A 19,905-nucleotide genomic window follows, 5' to 3' on the forward strand; every position below is an offset into this window, starting at 1 on the left:
GTCGCCAGTTACCTCGTCTGTTTTTCCTTAATTGTATCGCACTTTTCGTGCAAAATTGGAAACCGGAAACAAAAATCGCAAGGAGTTGAGAAATTAAGCGATCTACTAAGGGAGAGAACCAACGCGCAACAACCAAACTGCAAGCAAAAGCGAATAATAAAAATGTTAACCGTTGTTTATGAGAATATTTATGGATCAACATCTTTTTATTTAAAAAGGAAGTAGAGAAAACGCCGCCGGAAGTGGAGAATAATTACTTGCTTTGAATGACGCTTCTACAGTTATCGGTCGAACCGCCTCACGCAGCCACTTCTCTGCTGTGCTTATGTGGGTGTTTTTCTAACCTTTCTCGGTGAGCGCAGTACGTCTAGAATCGCAGAGTCCTGCGCTCTACGCGTTTGCATGGGACTGGCGGCCGCAGAGCGTTACGCAATTCGAGGAACTGTCAAACTGATCCACAAGGCGAAAATAACTGATATTCGAAACTATAACATGTGAAAGACTGAAGAAGCCGTAAAAAAATGAACGCGGCCTGACATCAGTAAAAAAGAAACCTGGCTTAGGACAAAGCATGATGTATGCACTAAAAGATAAGAGGGATAATATCATAAGGAATCTCGAAGATACAGTAAAAGCAGCGGAAAAATTCTAAGCTGACCTGTATACAGTACCCAGAGGAGTCCCGATACCTCACTTAGAAACAGTAATGAACAGGATACGGAAACTCTCCTATAACTAGTGATGAAGTCAGAAGGGCCCTGCAAGACATGGAACGATGAAGAGCGGGAGGAGAAGGTGGAATAGCAGTCCATTTAATCAAACATGGAGGAGACATATTGCTTAGAAAACTGGCGGCTCTTTATACGAAGTGTATATCGACTGCAAGGGTCCCAGAAAACTAGAAGAATGCAGACATTATACTAATCCACAAAAAAGGAGACGTTAAAGAATTGAAAAATTATAGGACCATTAGCTTGCTCCCAGTATTATATAAGATATTTGCCAAAATATAGTCCAATAGAATAAGGGCAACACTGGATTTTGTCAACCAAGGAAAGAGGCTGGCTTCAGGAAGAGATACCTTACAATGGATCACATCCATGTCATCAATTAGGTTATCGCGAAATCTGCAGAGTACAATAAGCCTCTCTATGTGGCTTATATAGACTACGAAAATGCATATGAATCAGTAGAGATACCAGCAGTCTAGAGGCACTACGTAATCAAGGACTACAGAACGCTTACGTAAAAAGCTCGAAAAATATTGCTACATGCGTTTGGTATTTGTTTGTTTGAACGAGGTGCGTGGGCGTCATCACTCCAGAAAAGAGGAGGAAGAACGAACTGGGCTCGCGCTGTGAATCTGACCGGTCAGCGCTGCAACCGTTGTTGTAAATATAATCTGTAAATAGTTTCTCGTCTTACTGGCTCGTCCTTCGCGTAAGAATATATACAGAGGTTCTACGGCTACCTTAATTCTACACAAGAAAAGCAGGGAGATACCTATAGGGAAATGGGTCAGACAGGGAGACACAATTTCTCCAAAGCTATTCACTGCGTGCTTAGAAGAAGTCAAGCTATTAAACTGGGAAGGCTTAGGAGTAAAGATCGACGGCAAATATCTCAGCAACCTTCGGTTTGCCGATGACATTGTTCTATTCAACAACAATGCAGACGAGTTACAACAAATGATTGGAGACCTTAACAGAGAGAGTGTAAGAGTGGGGTTGAATATTAATATGCAGAAGATGACGATAATGATAAATAGCCGGGCAAAGGAACAAGAGATCAGGATCGCCAGTCGGCCACTAGAGACTGTGAAGGAGTACGTTTACCTAGGTCAATTAATCACAGGGAACCCTGATCATGAGCAGGAAATTCACAGAAGAATAAAAATAGGTTGGATCGCATACGGCAGACATTGCCAGCTCCTGACTGGAAGCTTACCATTATTATTGAAAAGTAAGGTGTGCAATCAGTGCATTTTGCCACTGCTGACATATGGGGCAGAGACTTGAGAATGAGTTAAGGACCGCGCAAAGAGATCGAACGAAGATTGCTAGGCATGACGTTAAGAGAGAGAAAGAGAGCGGTTTGGATCAAAGAGCGAACGGGTATAGACGATATTCTAATTGACATCAAGAGGAAAAAATGTAGCTGGGCAGGTCATGTAATGCGCCGGTTAGATAACTGCTGGACCATTAGGGTTACAGAATGGGTACCAAGAGAAGGAAAACGCAATCGAGGACGACAAAACACTAAGTGGAGCAATGAAATTAGGAAATTCGCGGGCGCTAGTTGGAATCGGTTGGCGCAGGACAGGGGTAAATGGAGATCGCAGGGAGAGGCCTTCGTCCTGCAGTGGACATAAAACATGATGATGATGATGATGATGATGATGATGATGATGATGATGGAGGTGGTTGGCCCCCCCCCCCCCCCCCGAAAAAAAATCCTGGGTACGTGCCTGTCAAGCGTACACGCAGAAACCAGTCAACAAAGGGGATGAAATGGGAACTACAGGAAATGCAAGAATAGATGTGAATAACAATGAATGCAAATACGCAGCAAATGCAAGAAGAATATAGAAAAGAAAAATATAAACATGGACACGTTTAGGAATTGGCGCGACAGAAAAAAAGTACGTGAACAAGCGAGAATTCGACATGGCAAGTGTAGGCGGTATCGGCGAAAACATACGAGAAGTACAAGTTGTATAGTACATACTAAAGGAAGGCAGTTCACTTGACATAAAGTTATATCATATAGATATAATGATACCTAGTTACAACCTGGAAAAGAAAAAAAAAACGAGCGAGGCATAAGCTATGTGATTTATATGTCCGCCAGAACCGCTTTAAATGTATCAGGTGCGGTAATGCTCACAGCGTCGGCTGCCAAGTTATTCCAACTTTTTGCTGTTTGACAGAAAAAAAAAAAATGATACTATACATGCGCAGAAGTACGGGCATGTGGAAGATGGGCTTTTGGCGACTTATACGAAGCGATGGTAGGTGAGCGAGGGTGATTACGGAGTGATTAATGGACGAGTGATAAAAAGTTGTGAAAAACGGCAAGTGTGACGATTTCGCGGCGGCGTTCAGGACAGGGAAGGTCGGCCCGGAATTTTAGTGCCGTGACGCTTGTTACACATGTAGTAACTGGAATAAATTTACATCGAAACGCGATTTTGCACCGATTCCAATTCGTTCGAAATGTTAAACTGGTGGGGGCCACAAATCGGCGCAAGTGCATATACTCGAGCTCGACCCGCCGTGGTTGCTCAGCGGCTATGGTGTAGGGCTGCTGAGCACGAGGTCGCGGGATCGAATCCCGGCCACGGCGGCCGCATTCCGATGGGGGCGAAAACGCCTTATTACTTAGATTTAGGTGCACGTTAAGGAACCCCAGGCGGTCGAAATTTCCGGAGTCCTCCACTACGGCGTGCCTCATAATCAGAAAGTGGTTTTGGCACGTTAAATCCCATAATTTCATACTCGAGCTTCGGCCGGACGAGCGTTTGATAAGCCAGCATCTTATTTTTTCTGGGGACGGGGCGTGACACACGTATATGACGTAAATAAGCAAGGACGCGGTTAGCATCATTGATAATGTTAATGTTGTGTAATGACCATGCTAGATCGTGGATAGGCAGGCGCCCAGCTATATATATGAGGGTGAAAAGAAATATATATTCGGTAACCGTAAATGGTGTAACGTGGTGTGGAACACGCGGACCTACGGTGGAAGGAAATGAACGCAGTTTCCGTTGTCTTGGGGGAAGTGAACCACGTGTCGCACTGTTCTTCTATGCGACGCAGATCCCTCTGAAATCAGTGATGGTTGCTATTGATGCAGCAGTAAATAACCTAATTAATAAGAATAATAACAAACACACACACACACACACACACACACACACACACACACACACACACACACACACACACACACACACACACACACATATATATATATATATATATATATATATATATATATATATATATATATATATATATATATATATATATATATATATATATATATATATATATATATATATCAGTGCTCACCTACGGGGCAGAAACCTGGAGGCTTACGAAAAGGGTTCTACTCAAATTGCGGGCGACGCAACGAGCTATGGAAAGAAGAATGATAGGTATAACGTTAAGGGATAAGAATAGAGCAGATTGGGTGAGGGAACAAATGCGAGTTAATGACATCTTAGTTGAAATCAATAAAAAGAAATGGGCATGGGCAGGACATGTAATGAGGAGGGAAGATAACGGATGGTCATTAAGGGTTACGGACTGGATTCCGAGGGAAGGGAAGCGTAGCAGGGGGCGGCAGAAAGTTAGGTGGGCGGATGAGATTAAGAAGTTTGCAGGGACGGCATGGCCACAATTAGTACATGACCGGGGTTGTTGGAGAAGTATGGGAGAGGCCTTTGCCCTGCAGTGGGCGTAGCCAGGCTACCAGGCTTATTATATATATATATATATATATATACATATATACGAATAAATATAATATATTCGTATTTCTATGGTGTTTTTATACAGAGACAACAGTTCAAACCTTGAAACTGGATTTGCTATGTTAGTCCTGAGTTGTTGAGTTGTTGAGTTATTGTGGGCTACTCGTGGGATTGGCCTTGCAGTTGCTGCCGGCAATTGCTCCACCGTAGCGACACTTAAAATAAATAAATCACATAATCAGACACACTTACAAATGAACACTCCTCAGTTCACCATGTGGAGGCCAAATCCGTGTCCTGTAGGTAATTTAAAAGAAGGCGAGAGACCTTCCTACACAACCAGTTCCCGCGCGGGAAAACAGTGTCCTGAAGAGAACTGTGAGGAACTCCTGTCTTCTTCAGGGACCCGAATAACACCCTCCTTTCCGCGTTATACATAGTACAGCACATTATGTAATATTCTATGTCACCGCACACACCACACGTTGAACATAATGGTGATAACGTCAGGCCAGTCTTATACATTCACGCAGGGGTACGAGCAGAGCCCGTGCGAATGCGGAGCAGTAAGGTGGCTCGGTTTTTTTTTGAGACCCTTGATCACACATGGCTTTTGAGGTGAGCTCCACAAAGAACTGAAGTGGTACAACACCGCTTCTCTGAAGAGTCTTTTGTCCTCTTGAGGCACACTTCTCAGTGGATTCCCAGACAGCGCTCTTTGGGCGAGGCTGTCCGCCATCTCGTTGCCTATGATACCTATGTGCGTGGGCACCCATTGGAAACGTATGGAGAAGCCTTTGATATGGAGATTGTGCACCGAGCGTAGGGAGCTAACACATAAGGCATCAGTAGGGAACCCGTGCTCTAACCTTTGAAGGGCAGATTTTGAATCTGTGAGAATGACAACAGGTTGAGGCGTACAAAACCGTAGTTTCTTTAGAGCTGCCTCAATTGCAACGATTTCAGCCGTTGTGGAGGACACGACTGCAGTGAAGCGAACAGACCAATCATACTTCAAAGACAACTCATACTTCAAGACCAATCATGAACCAATCATACTTCAAATCATACTTCAAATCATACTTCAGTCTCAGGATGTTCCAGTACCAGCGAACGTCTCAAGATGTTCCAGTACCAGCGAACGCGTATCACAAAGGTTATTGATGCAAATTGGCCGCCTCAAACAGACGGCAGCCGGCCGAGCTCTTCTACAGCGCCTTCGAAAGAGATCTGAGTCCCGAGCGTACTTGGCCCTAAATACTCTTGGTTGCCTGGGTCTTGACGCTCCTCCTCTGTGTTCGTCCTTTCCGTGATACCATATTGTGCCTCACTTCATGTCCCGGAAAGCTACTCACTCACCACAAGAGAGAGAGAGATTCTTGTTTGGGAAGGAAGAAACATGGGGTAAAGTGCAGCGCAGTAGCTGTCTCTCAGATGAGGACACCTCAACCGCGCTGCACAGGGGGGAAGGGGTAGAAAACCAGGGATGGAGCTATACCGTCACCGGGCGGTTAGGAGCTGGCCCCTCTAACCAGTGATCTGTCGCGCGCATGTTCGTTCTCTTCGTTAACTAGAACGCAACAAGGGATCACAGAAGCGCGCGCATATGCGCTCATTCGTTCATGGCTTGAGCAGGAAAAGCGCGACAGAACCGATATAGGATGTGAGAAAGCGGTCGGACAAGGATGATGAAATGTCAGCACCGTTACCTGTCGCTGTCTCACGGCATGGTTCTTGGGCTATGTAGCTCTGTTCCTGCTCAAGAAACGGTCACACGCCGCCTCGAAAGCGACACGACCTTTGCACCATCGCGCAAGGGCTTGTGCTTTGGAGATTCTGAAGGGGATTCTTTCTGCAAGCGATCAGCAACACCGCAAACTTCGAAACACCACATAAGCTAACGCCGAACACAAAACGAGTGCTTTCTCGTACCTCTCTATAGATGTAAAAGCAGGGGGCCCGGTGCCGCTTTTTGGCAGGTTTAACATTTTTTTTTCTTTTTCGATAACGAATCGAAGGATCAATCGCAGACAGCGCGATTGCAGGGCAACGAGGCTATAGAGAAAGCAGTGAATTTGGGCGCCTCCTTTTCTTTGCATTTATTGCCCTCTTTGTTCCGCCTTCGTGCTGCGTAACTAGCCTAAGTGAACACAATCCTGAACCAAAATACGTTTTTTCATTTTGGAGGCAGCAGCACTCGGCTGCCATTGCAAACTTACCATTGTATATACTGGGTGCGTTGGACATGACCATTAAAGACTGGTGAGGAATAAGATTCGGGGTCTCGTCAAGGCTACCGTTATACTTTCATCTTACACAGGTCAGGTTTCGTGAACTCCCCTCTTTGCTCTTTGTATACTGAGTAAGAAACAATATTTACATCTTGTTGCCGCCTTGATGTTGCAAAAAAAAAGAAGAAGGATATTGGAGCTGCCTTTTGAGAGACTTGCTCTGGCCTTGACAGATGATGTTATCCATTCTTTTGGGGCCTCGACCTTTGGATTAAGCCACAGCGATGTTCGCTCCACCGCACAGGAATTCGACCTTACTTAGTCCAGCGGACCGATCGCCTAGATATATTTGTATTTATTTTCTTATTTAGCACTTTTCAAGTAATGATTACTCATTCCTAGTGTTATTCATGTAAGGTTAACATTTATTTTCGCATCTTCACGTATTTTACCCTATATAAGTCCTGAAAATTTATTTACGATCGTCTTTGGAACAATCCATCAATTTCTTGGCCAATATATCATTATGGTTATAAGTAACATTTTCCTTTTCTGGATAACAACAATGCTATGAGCCCTTTCATAGCTTGTTATGACATGAAGTCTCCTTAACTGCTTCAGCAACAGGCGCTATAATGGCGCATGTTCGTGTCGCTGGAGTGGCATACTTTTCAGGCAGCTATGCATCCTTTGTATCAGATTGACAATGATAAAAATAAAAATGAGGAATTAATAAAATAGAAAATACAGTGACCTTATGCAGGAAAAAAAATAAGGTGAGAGCACAAGCTGGCCGAAAATTGAGTCAATTGGTCTGCGGAACGAAACATCCGGGACAATGAGCATAGTCAAATCATATAGCGCTACTTGCTAGCGCTTTCTGTTTTGCAACTAATTCCGGCCTCTTAAGCGAATAGCCTTATTTCTTCAAGGACGTTAAAAGAATATGCGACCACGCGGCGATGAACTTTGCGTATGCACGTATGCATACGTAAAAACACAGTAAAACGAGCTTAACAGAACAAAGTTAGCCGTGGGTTTCCAACTTGATTCCCAAAAAGATGTCAATCATAAAATCTGACGAAGCCGCGATTACGTTGACTGTACTTGCTTCGCTGTGGTTGCAAAGACTCCCATCCGTCACCATAGGAGTAATTTGCTCTCTTGCTTACTATATCACTGACAGCATAAGTAACCGTGATATAGTACGTGGAATGTGGGCACAAAGTCCACAAAACTGCTTCGCTTTGTGCCAGTAACCTTATAGCTTAGATTAAGAATTCACAAGTGCGGAAGATTACGTTTCTTTAATGGCCAGCTACTGCATGCACTATCGAGGAAAGAAGGCATAGATGACCAATCTCGTCGTGCTGCAGAGGTTTTGTACGCCAGAAGGCAAAATTGCCAATTCGCGCTCATACTCAGGGCAAGCCCGCGTCTTTCCACAGCTCCATGACATCACTGCCGGCGGTCTTGAGTGCGATTCGTTCTTTCATTCTCGCGACCTGTCCCGGCGAAAGGTGGTTCTTCCAGTCCCCCACGATGCCTTTCCTCACGAACTCTCCCTTGAATGGTTTCTCCACCATATTCCCCATGGCTTCCATAAAAGACTTCACCCCTTCAGGCAGTGTCTCCAGAGGAACGCTGGCCAAATTCTTGCACCAGTCGTTCATCTCGGCGTTAATATTCTTCATGGAGTCGATGCTAGTCGTAGCCATAATCCTCTCGAATATATCTGGGCTCTGCCTCAACTTGTCTCCGTACTCCTTACCCAGGAAGTCGGCTATCTTGAGCACCCAACCGCCAGTGTCCTTCTTGAGGTCTTCGTAAGTGACGAAAAGCACGTTGCTGTCCCCTCGATGTTCGTACCAGGACAAGAGGTGGTCGAAGTAGTCGCCGAAGTCCACTTTTCCTTCGACGAACATGTCGAAGAACTGGTCGAACGTGCCGTCCTCGAAGCGGTACATCGGCGCGTTCCTCGTGTGGTAGTAGAATGACACGCAGCAGTCGTAAGGGTTGCGGGTGATGTAGACGTACTTGGCCTTGTCCGAGTAGGGCTGCTTGTTGAACGGCAGGTGAGTCTTGATGGAATTAGGTCGCGGCATAGCCTGTGCGACCTCGGCTCCCACAAGCTCTAAGAACGGAGCCATGTTCATGAACTCTGTGACGTTCGCAGGGGGCACACCGTCGCGGAATATGCCGTACACAATGTATTGCATCCATGTTGTGCCACACTTAGGGTAGCTCACGACAAAGACGTCCCCGTCGAGCGGTTTGTAGGACAGAGCAGAGCGCATGTTTCGATCCGTGAAACTATAGCTGACGTACAGACCTTCGAAATATCTGTAGGCATTCTTGTACGGAGGTCCGGGCTTGCACGCCTGCAGGGAAGGCACATGAGCGCATAACGTAAGAAAGGGCTATGGAATACAAGGCGTGTGTTTTAGCTGCAGCGAAGTAAAAGAACATATAATGCCTTTGGCATATAGCACAATTCTTACCCTTGATCTAAATTACTACTACTACGAGAAATCAAAACACCTACTTGAGTAATTAACATAACTGTGCTAATGAACGTCTTAATTATTTACGTTACGGTACATATTTCAACCTACCAATTGCAACTTGTGAGTACGCAAGTCACATCGACTTACAACAAACTATCACGACTGCGCCAGTTTTGAGCTATTGTATTTCAACAAAGTGTCCGATGAAACGCTTTGGCGTTCCAGTTACTTTTGAGCTTCAATGCACAAAACAGCGTTTTCTTAGAAAAGTGCAACAACTGAAACGGCGCGACTGTCGCCTCAAAAATTGGAGGACGCTTAAGCTTCGCCTTCAAGAGTGGGACGCGACAGCGTTCCCGTCGACCCGCCAAGGGGTATAAGACAATGCGCTACGGCACAGCAATCACTTACGATGCGCCCCGCATCGGACTTAGCGCCCACCTATCACGCGGTGAACGTCGAGCAACGCAGCGTTCGGCGCGACAACGAAACGTGCGCCTGAGCGAACGAAACGAACCAAAGAACTCGGTGTCTCGGAGGGGAAACGATCTTTGCCAGCGAAACGTCGTGATCGGCACGGGCAGAGAGATAGATAGTAATCTAAACCGGGAGCCCGGCGAAGCGTCGTCAGGGGAGAGGGAGTCCCGCGACGCGCCTGGCAGCGGTCCCAATGCGCGCGCGGCGCGCCTCCTGTCGGGGCAGCGCCGTACATTGAGAGGAGGGGGTCTTCTGTGTTTGCCGCAAGATGGCTCTGCGTGTGCGGAAAGCGCAAAAGAAATGCAGCGGAAACGCACTTCGCAACTCGTGTAATTGTGACTTCTGTACGTTACATGTTCATAATTACCGATATACACCGCAGTATAACTTTCCACGGCTGGTTTCGAAGGCAACACCGCATTCACTAGAGGCGCGTTTGCACCGCTTGGAAGCATCGAACTCGTGGCTGAGTGGTAGCGTCTCCGTCTCACACTCCGGAGACCTGGGTTCGATTCCCGCCGGGCCAATCTTGGAAGTTGCTTTTTATTTATGAAGCGCCTGCCGTGATTTATCGCTCACGGTCAACGCCGCCGACGCCGACACCCGACGCCGACGACACCGGCTTTTCTGCGACACGAGCTCCTTAACGCTATCGCGTTAAAAGTGGGCGAAGAAGAAGACGGGCCCCACGCACAGGTAGCACGAGAATAGAACTAGTGAGCGCCCTCGACATGAGCGGCCGCGGTATCGGCCGCTCCCGAGATCCTGCGGCACCATGGCTGGCCGGCTTAAGAAGACCGTGGTTATAAGCCGGCTGCCGCTTTGCGCTGCTTCCCACGAATTCGTGACCCGGAAGACCGAGCCCAGCCATGGCAGCGTCAGCCCACACAACATTGCATTTTTACCGCAAGTTTGACGGCGAATATCTCGAAACCTGCGCCATCCTCAGAATTCATTCGAAGGCGATATGCCTTGCACACGCATTAGGTGCAATTCGTTAGTTGAAATATGTCCCGCAAAGTAATTAACTGAAGTGGTAATTAACATGATTAGTTTAATATTCAAGTAACCATTGTTATTCCTCGTAGGAGTGATCGCCGCCTCATCGAGTAAGTTAGATCAAGGGTTAGAATTGTGCTCGCAGCCGCAGGCAGTTCTTTAAAATTCTGTGCAGCTAAACACCCTGTATAAGATTACAACTATTGGGAGCTTCATTAATGTGCATAAAGTGAAGTAAGTATCTCATAAAATGCACTATTATTTGAACTTTGCCTCCGCATACGCGTTAGACCAGAACGAGCTCGAAGTGTTCAAAAAATAAATAAACGCGTGTAATTATTGATGTAGGCGTTGTACAGCAACACAACCATGGTACCCGATCTACTGCAAGCTGAAAACACGTTTGTATACCATTCACAGTCTCTTCAGGCCCTCTGTCCATTCCCGTGAACAATAGCTTTGATCAATGTTAACTCAAAACTTTTGATCGAAACTGTTAAGCTAAAATATTTTGCTGGAACATTAAGAAATAGATGCGGGTGATACCACACGTCAAGCGTTTAATGATTATTTTGCCTATCGTTCTCAAGAAAATCGACGATTTGTGTGAGACATGTAGGGCTACATGGCAAACGACGACTCAAAAATCAATGTATTGTGCATTTCAAATGCCACCAGATGACGCGGCAATCCCAGTTGAAAAGGAAAGGTCAAGAACTGCCATGAGGCGCTAAACCTGTATACTTGTGCGTTTGCAGTAAAACAAAAGACGCTTTTATCTGAACGAACCGGAGAAATGGACTCTCTATCCACACGTATGCACGATATACTGATGCGAGCAGGTGCCCGTGCAATGTGATTAAGAAGGTACTGTTTTCGGAATTGTATAAGACCGGTTCCTTATAACAAATTATTTTAAAATGTGTTTGACTAGGAGTTTGTTTTGGTTTTAATTAAATTATGGGGTACTACGCGCCAAAACGACGCTATGATTATGAGGCACACCGTAGAGGGGGACTGAGGGAATTTGTATCATCTGAGGCGCTTTAAGGTGCACCTAAATTTAAGTACACGGGTGTGCTCGCATTTCATGCCCATCGAAATGCGGCCGCCGTGGCCCGGACTCGATCCCGCGACCTCGTGCTTAGCAGCTCAACACCATAGCCACTAAGCAACCACGGCGGGTTGTTTTGGTTTCTGAGAAGGGTAGCAGCCGTACTACATTTGTCACTTCATCCAATTATTCTGGCATAACTCTGTTTCGATGGTCTTATGTAATACTTCCCCGGAGGAGCCGCGGTAGGAAACATCACCAAAATTTGCAGTGTTGCGGAAATGAAAAAAAAAGCTATGATATCAAAAGAGGTTTATTGGTGCTTTTTTTGCTCTACAGAACCGCGGCATGCAAATTATCACTCAAAATTAAAATCAGTGAGGGCGACTGCTGTTCGAGTATGCATAGCAGTGAAGTGATGTTCATCGAACAAGAATAACGGGAATGTGTCGTGAGTCGAAGTGACAGATCAGCAGCGCTACCACGACTGGTTCACGAAGTTCATGAAGCTACTTCCAGTGCAGGCGAAGCAACTGCCATCTTACCACAGAATGCCCACCTCTCTTTTACAAAATTATTAACCCGTGATTTTATCGCCCTTCAATAATTTGGAAATTAAAATTTCATATGGCCGAGATTCATAAGGTAGAGGGCAACCAAACCAAATACATGCATTAACGGCGGGTTCTACATCTTTGTGCGAATAACTGCAGTTCTTCTCACTGTATTAGTTGACTGATGCCCGTTTTGTTTGTGACAATATACACGTTTAATTTACGTTGTAATGATGTATTTGTTTCACATTCTTCTCTCGTCATTCTTTCCGTTGGGCCGGGTCAATGTACACCAGTATCGTTGAAACGAAGCTGGCAGAAAAAAAAAGGAAAAAAAATCTAGAGGGCTTGATTTCAAGTGTGTGTTTTTCAAAGCGAAATAAGTCCAACGTATGCTTGCATATCGTACTGTTTTGGAGGCTATTGTGCGATATACTCGGAAGAACTTGGAAATATCTACCAAACAAATTGTGCGTAATGGCGTTCACATCAGAGGGAACGACTGCTGCCTTAAGGCGGATTGTGACTTTGTGCAGCCTTCGAACTTTGCTCTGTGAGACACATGATAACGTGGGAAACATACCTGTTCGAGGTCTTTATTCTGCGTTTCTTCTTCTGTGGGCTTCTTCGATGACGCCATGGCAGGCTGATTTCGATTTCGTCACCGATAACTGCGTGAAACACCGAAAGGAAGCGATCATGCATGCTATCGTCTGAAGTAGGGTACTTGTGAGAACAGCACTCGCGCCACGAAGGAATGTCCGGTCCAGTAAAAACAGCCTTAAAGAAAGAAATCGCGGACTTCATCAATTTCTCGATCACTGAACTTGATTACTGTGACAACAGCGGGCATATTCACAGCGCACGCCGACATCTTCTCCATTTCTGTGCGACGCAAACATCGTGAAGGCATTATTGCGAAAATAAAAGCTAAACAAAGGGAAAGAAATCGGACCTGATGGATGCTGATTTCCCGTTTTAATACGCTGGCATTCTTAGGGTACTTCACGCACTTTCCGAGAGCTACGTATCTATCTATGCATGTTTGTATCAATGTATCTAACCGTTTTCCGACCTATATGCGTCACTGGGTAGTTCGTGGTAGAATGGCTAGCGCATAGGGCTTATGTGCCGAGCTAACAGGGTTCGAAACCAAGCATCGGACCAACTTCGATCACTGAGTATACGCCATTGCGTACATACGTGCCTCTCTTCAACGAGTCTATTTCATGCCGACATGGGTCACTGTAGATGCGGGACTTGTTGGCACCGCTGTACTACGGTAGCTGTTCGAATAAACACTTTAACGCCGCTTCGAGCACTGGCTATCTCAGTCTGTGCTAGTCTTCAATGAACCTCTTTGACGATAACTTGGCTAACTTTGGGAACGTACCACTTTGCAGGAACAAAAAATATACCTCAGTCGATGCTGAACGGAATCGAGCCCACGTCACAAGGGTTCTTCAAGGACAGCAACCTGACGCAATAGCAACTTGCGCCATGAATGCACTGGGTATGTGCCGCTCTTCAATTAACTTCTCGCCAACTTGGGTCACTGAGTATGTGCCACTGAGGAACAATTCTCAGCGTCCGCAGGAACCGGCGAGCCACGCTTCTCGTCTCGGGGTTCGCACGCGGACTTCTCGGCGGTGCCTCCAGATGGCGCAGCGTGTCCAGAAAGAAGCGCGAGGGAGAAGTCAAGTTGCAGCATAACGCGTTTCTCAGCGTTCGCACGCACGGGCGCACCATTCGTTTCGGAGGCCAAGCGCAGGCTTCGCGGCGGCGGCGCTAGATGGCGCCGAGTGTTCCCAGGAAAACGCGAAAGCGGAATCTCGCTGCAGTAGACGCCTCATACATAACTCGTTTCGGCGGTGGCAATACGTTGTGTCGCTGTGTAATTAAACGCAATTAACATCGACAGTCATTGTCAGATGTGTTCCGCCGCAATGTTATGTTTCTGCTTTATTAACGTTTCAAGGGCTACAATTATAAACCAAATTGACTAAGGAAAAGGTTTACTGCTGCTGCTGCTGCTGCCGCTGCCGCCGCCGCTGCTGCGTGTTATCGTTCTGTGGAACAAGCTAATGTGAGTGCGCATATTATTGCACTCCATATAACTTGCAATGGAACATGTAATTGCATATACTATTTATGACCATTTCAAGTCTAATTATACTTCCTTATTTTTAATCAACATGCGTTCCGCTCATCTTTCTTATCTGATACGCAGTTACGAGAATTTACCACTAACTTGCACTGCATTATAACCTTCAAAGTGACTCACTTTTTTCTTGACTACTCCAATGCATTGGATCGCGTCGCTAACTGCTTTATCTGCTCTTCGACTAGGCCTACTGGCGCCATCTTGTCTGGACAACTCTCTAGCTTTTCGCACAATTCACTGTCGAATGGTATTGCTTCTTTTAATGCGATCAACATTTTCGGGAACTTCACGCACATTTAGGGGATTGTCTATCCCACGCGCGGACTTTGTCTGGCTCCATCTTTAACCATTTTCCCGTCAACTGGTCACTGGCTATGTGCTACTCTTCAATGAAATCCCCTGACGACAACCGGATATGTGCCGCAGTGCGGCTCTTTAATGGCATAAAAAAACAACAATACAAAAAACAGAATTTTTTAAGTTGTGGCTGGAATCGAAACCACGTCACATATGTTCACATAATCTTTTGTGAATGTATGTTCACACATCCCATGCGCGGACATGGTGGCGGCGGCGTTAGGTTATAGGCGCCGTTAGCCATACGCATGACATGTTTGGCCGGCGGCAATTCATGACAGTAGTTAGCTTCAGTGCTGATCGCATTAACGTCGACATCCATTGTGAGAGGAATTACGCCTAATTTGGTTTAAAGGGTGCGTAATCTCATGCCGTCCCGATAGCAACTCGAAAACCATGGCATATGTCCAGGCGCATTCATATTCGCCTCAGCATCAAACGTATATTCGGTAGAAATAACGGCTTATTCACTTCTTCAGTTTTGCTACAAGCTATTGCACTTTGGAACTATCTTCCAGATACCACTGTTTCAATTACTAAGCGATAATTTTTCCGTGAGCATATTGTATGCACATTTATTGTACTAAATATGAATAATTATGCAATTTTTCGCTAGTAGCAGTTGCTTGTGTTAGTTCTTTTTCATGCTGATTATGTATTTTGTTGTCTTATGCCCCTATCACTCAATGCTCCGAGCAGAGCCTGCGATAAAAAATAAACAAGTAAATAAATAAATACTTTGAGATCTCTTAAGCTTCGCCTTTAAGAGTGGAACGCTATAGCATACAAAGATGCCCGACTGCTTCTCACGCTTCCTTGCAATTGCACCTTACATAACCATAATGTTTCCCAGAAGACGCTGGCAATGAACGTATGCACGAAAGCGACCTTTTCTGGTAGAAACGCGGTCTTTTGCGTAGGCCGGATCCCAGAGGTAGCGCACAGCCGCGCCGAAAAATTGCATCATTTCCAGGTTACCGTTATTGTTTCGCACTTTTATTATTTAATTCTGAGCAGACTTAACGTCAAAGGAATTCGCTGTCGCTGTGTTGCTTCATGACATTTGTTTGTGGGCTGTGCTTCTCAAAATTCCGAAGAATAACTTTGTCAAGAATGTAAGACACAGCATGAGCAACTTTAGTGATAGAATGGTGTGGCAATATAACCCGCATATACCGCATATGTCATATAGCAATGCGTAGCATATACATATAGCTAAATATATGCGGCAATTTTCGCTCACCGACAACCGCGCGCCGACGCTGACACCGGATTTTCTGCGACGCGGCCGCGGTTCTTCACGATATCGCGTTAATAAACATCGTTGTCGGCTGCTATGGTGATGCCTGCGGTGCAGTGGCGTAGCTATGTCGTCTGGCACCCAGGGCCCATAGGTCTTCTGTCACCCCCTCCCTCCCGGGTGTAGCCGGCGGAAAGAGGGATGTCTTCAGACGTATATGACACCCCCCCCCCATCCCCCCACTGGCCCCTTGCACCCGGGGCCCACGGCCCCCCGGCCTCCCCCTGTTGCTACGCCACTGCTGCTGTGGTCTCTGAAATATACGCATGGTTACCACCACTCTCGGAGTCTGCGTGGTTGCACACACACATAAAAACACGCACAAATTTACAAGCGCGAACTTTGTACGATATACCTTATTAGCGGTAAGGCACTTCTGGTTCTCAAATGTGCTTTCCCAGAGAGTGGAATGAGTTATAAATAAGTCACCGGTGGCAATGAGTTAGAAGGTTTCGTTTTATTTGCCACATGGCAACGGCCAAGTTGATTGCGAGGAGGTGGTTTCACACACCACGACGGCATGACGGGAAGGTCCACAGGTCCGAGTCCCGAGCTCTTTAACAACTGCCGCGCAGTAAAATGGAACGAGTGAGGTGGGCACAAAAAACCCTTTGAGTTCAAAGAAAAGGGCAACCACAATAGAGAGATAGATATTAGTGCCTATAACTGAAGCGTTGTGGAGGCGGCAATCTCCATTGTAGGCCCTTTGCGTGCTTTCGTGCTCTTTTTTGTACGCCAGACGGTTTGCGTCTCCCAACGCTGGGCACACTCATCTAAAGCTCTCCGATACTTCCTAGGTCGTGCAAACCAAGAAAACCTTAGCTCTTAGAAGTTAAAGGACCGCGCAGAACGACAAAAGAACATACCTTAGGCGAAGACGACGTACCACTGCGGTGTCAATAAGCGACTGTGTTCGATCGGCCGGCGAAACCTGCAACCCCGTACTTCAATGCATATAGAAGCTACGCACAAGACGGACAGCTCGAATGAACGTCACGCCCCCGGAAGCTGGCAGAGATAAAGATACCTGAAAGCAAAGTCTACGAAGAAAAAAAAAGAAAAAAAAGTCTATAGGCGAAGTGCATTATCTTCCGTCAAGTCAAGGACCGCGCGATGCGGCATGCGCGCAAGAACGCCCGCATTTTCTCGAATGTAACCACGGCGCAACCTAACCACCCACTAACCTCACTGGAATCACCACCGCTAATGCAATGCAAGACGTCAAAGTCCCCCAAAAGGAAATAAAAGTTTGTGCTTGTATCTATGTATATGCAAGCTCACCCTGTGTGTCCCTTTCGCGTAGTTTTTTTTATTCTTTCAGTTCGGTCAGCATAGGGCATCGCTTGCTAAAAACCAGATGTGACGAAAACATGTACGCTGTATATCGCTTGCATCTTTACAACCGCACTACCAGGGCGCCAGCCCGGCGCAGTGGCTTAGCGGCTGTAGGTGTCGCGCTGCTATGCACGAGGTCGCGGGACCTCCGCGGCCGGGTTTCGATGAGGGCGAAATGCGAAGACGCGCGCGAGCCATGCACTGTACCAGTACTGTGCCAACGGGACCGCTACAAATAGGAAGCGAGCACGATTCAAAAATTAGACCGTAGGACCCCCACTGGCTTTAATGTAAGCCTGTAAGCTTTCTAATGTGTGTGACTAATGTATTTGGTTAGGTCGTTTCTGTATACGATAGGCCTGTACGGTACCCTCTGCAGCACACACAAGGCGTTTCACGCTCACAACGGCGGCTGCACTCCTTATACAGCATGCCCGAAATTACAGCGAAGCTGTTGATGCGACTATATATAGAAGCGTTCACCGAAGTTATGTGCTTCACAGTTTTCTCACAAAACTATGAAATTTACCAAGTTCATATTTTAAGGAATTGCAGCACTATTAGAGGGCAGTAAGCAGGTAAATTTCGAAGTGTGCGTCGGTTATTGATTAAATGAAAATTGCTACACCCTCTTTTTTGGCCACGTGCGTTGTAAGAAACTCTGAAAGTGTTACTCCATATTCATGAGAATATACTAAACGACAGAAACATTATATTTGCAAGAAATGATGGTTGATCTATGTGTGACGTGTATCGAAAGTGCGCACCTTAATTACGGGGCTTTCAATATATTTACTGAACAGTGGTCTCCATCCAACTTTTATGCCTTATATGAGGCGCGGATTTGCTTTTCCTCGGGTTTTTCAGTGAAATGTGTGAGGCACAGTGTTTATATTTCGTTGAAAGAGGAAACACGTTGCTAGCGACGAACAAGAAATGTTTAAGAAGAGTCGCTTAATTTCATCCTCTGTAAAAAAGTTACTTATTCAAGCGTTTCACAGTGTCGTACCGCTGGTATCCGCAATGTTTTCCTGATTCGTAAAACAAATGTGCAAGACATCAACTTCAGTGAAAATAAAACAAATATTAAGTTTAATATGTGGCGAAAGTGTAATTATAACTAGAACTTGGCACAATTAGGAGCGTTGCACATAATTAACGAAGACTCGTTGTCCCCACATGTTCATGCGTTATGAAGGGTTCGTAGATTGTCTGTCCAATGTCCTCACCGAATTGAACTAGATTGTTTATATTTAACGAAAGTAAGGGACACGTTATCGTTCATTCGTAGGAATACTGACTTGTTTGGGTTCATTACGGCCTTCCAAAGAAATCACGCCTGCAAGGGCTCTGGAGCCGCTATCAATGTAAATTGCGAACGGCACAACGTTGAGCACGCTGCCCTGACGTAACCATAAATTGCATCAAGATCACATATCGAACACGGAGGGAACGCTATGGAAAATTGGTGAGCAACATCTAATGCGTGGTAATTGAATACAGCCTTCGCATACAATTAGTTTAGGATGTGCTCAAAGGGATTTAATTATTAACTTACGATATGTTTCTCGGTGTCACAAAAGTACTCTTGGTTACACAAACTACATATTTGGCAAAAATAAGAGGCACGTCATGGGTAGTGCGTAGGCGAAATTCAAAGTTTTTGGAGTAATTGCAGCCTGTACAAGATATTACATATTTAGGTGCTCCTCAGCGTATATAATTCAGTTTTCGAGGCTCTCAGTATCTTGCACGCAGCCCTGGCCTAACTACAATTACATCCAAGATCACGTATGGCGAAAACGGGGGGATATCTAAGTCAAATCTCAGTGCTCAGTTAAATGTGCGTACACTAAACACGGCCTTCTTTTAAAATTTTTCATCAATTGCTTCAAGGTGTCATACTGCCGTTACGCGCAATATTTTGCGGAGTCCTTACATAACTACAAGATACGAACTTCAAATTCAAGGGCGAGATAAAACTTTATTATGTCCTTGATGGGTTCCAGGGGTGGCGGGGGTCGAGAGACTAACACCCAGTTCCCGCCTTCCTCAGACGGCGGCCAGTCTTTGCTTTCTGGCGGGGTCTTCGGCCGTCCGGACGGCCCAGAGCTGCTCCTCTGAGTCCAAGTTGAGCATCAAAGCCTCTCACTGCTCGGCCGTAGTTATGATGCGTGTAGCGTTAGTGTGGTAGGTCTTGGTGGGTGAGGTTTTGGGGCATTTCCAGATGATGTGATCGAGGTCAGCGCGGGCCTCGCACGCTTTGCACAGTGGGGAGTATTGATCGGGGTAAATGCGGTTGTGTAGCGCGGGGTTCGGGAAAGTTCGCGTCTGATGTAGCCGCCAAGCGGTGGATTGAGATTTATTCAGTGTTATGTGTGCTGGGGGGTAGCGTAACCGCTCTCTGCGGTAGTGGAGCAGAATTTCTCTGAATGTGACCATTCGGT

The 19,905-nt window shown here is 46.0% G+C and overlaps 1 protein-coding gene across 1 annotated transcript; it reads right to left on the reverse strand.

The window, feature by feature from the left end:
* Window positions 1–7,999: 7,999 nt before the first annotated feature.
* Window positions 8,000–17,147, reverse strand: LOC135897186 (sulfotransferase 1C2-like). Its single transcript, XM_065425772.1, has 3 exons — window positions 16,990–17,147; window positions 12,886–12,973; window positions 8,000–9,092 (listed from the first exon to the last, which is right to left on the reverse strand). The coding sequence occupies exons 2-3, from the start codon at window positions 12,940–12,942 to the stop codon at window positions 8,133–8,135; spliced, it is 1,017 nt and encodes a 338-aa protein (XP_065281844.1). The 5' UTR covers window positions 12,943–12,973; window positions 16,990–17,147; the 3' UTR covers window positions 8,000–8,132.
* Window positions 17,148–19,905: the final 2,758 nt, after the last annotated feature.

The sequence above is a fragment of the Dermacentor albipictus genome, chromosome 1 (assembly GCF_038994185.2).
Source record: "Dermacentor albipictus isolate Rhodes 1998 colony chromosome 1, USDA_Dalb.pri_finalv2, whole genome shotgun sequence".
Lineage (NCBI taxonomy): Eukaryota > Metazoa > Arthropoda > Arachnida > Ixodida > Ixodidae > Dermacentor > Dermacentor albipictus.

Excerpts from the sequence above, each read along its gene's own strand:
- LOC135897186 (XM_065425772.1), bottom strand. The coding sequence starts at position 12,942 with ATGGCGTCATCGAAGAAGCCCACAGAAGAAGAAACGCAGAATAAAGAC. Across the intron at positions 9,093-12,885 it reads AGAATAAAGACCTCGAACAG|GCGTGCAAGCCCGGACCTCC; the intron begins GTATGTTTCCCA and ends CCTTCCCTGCAG.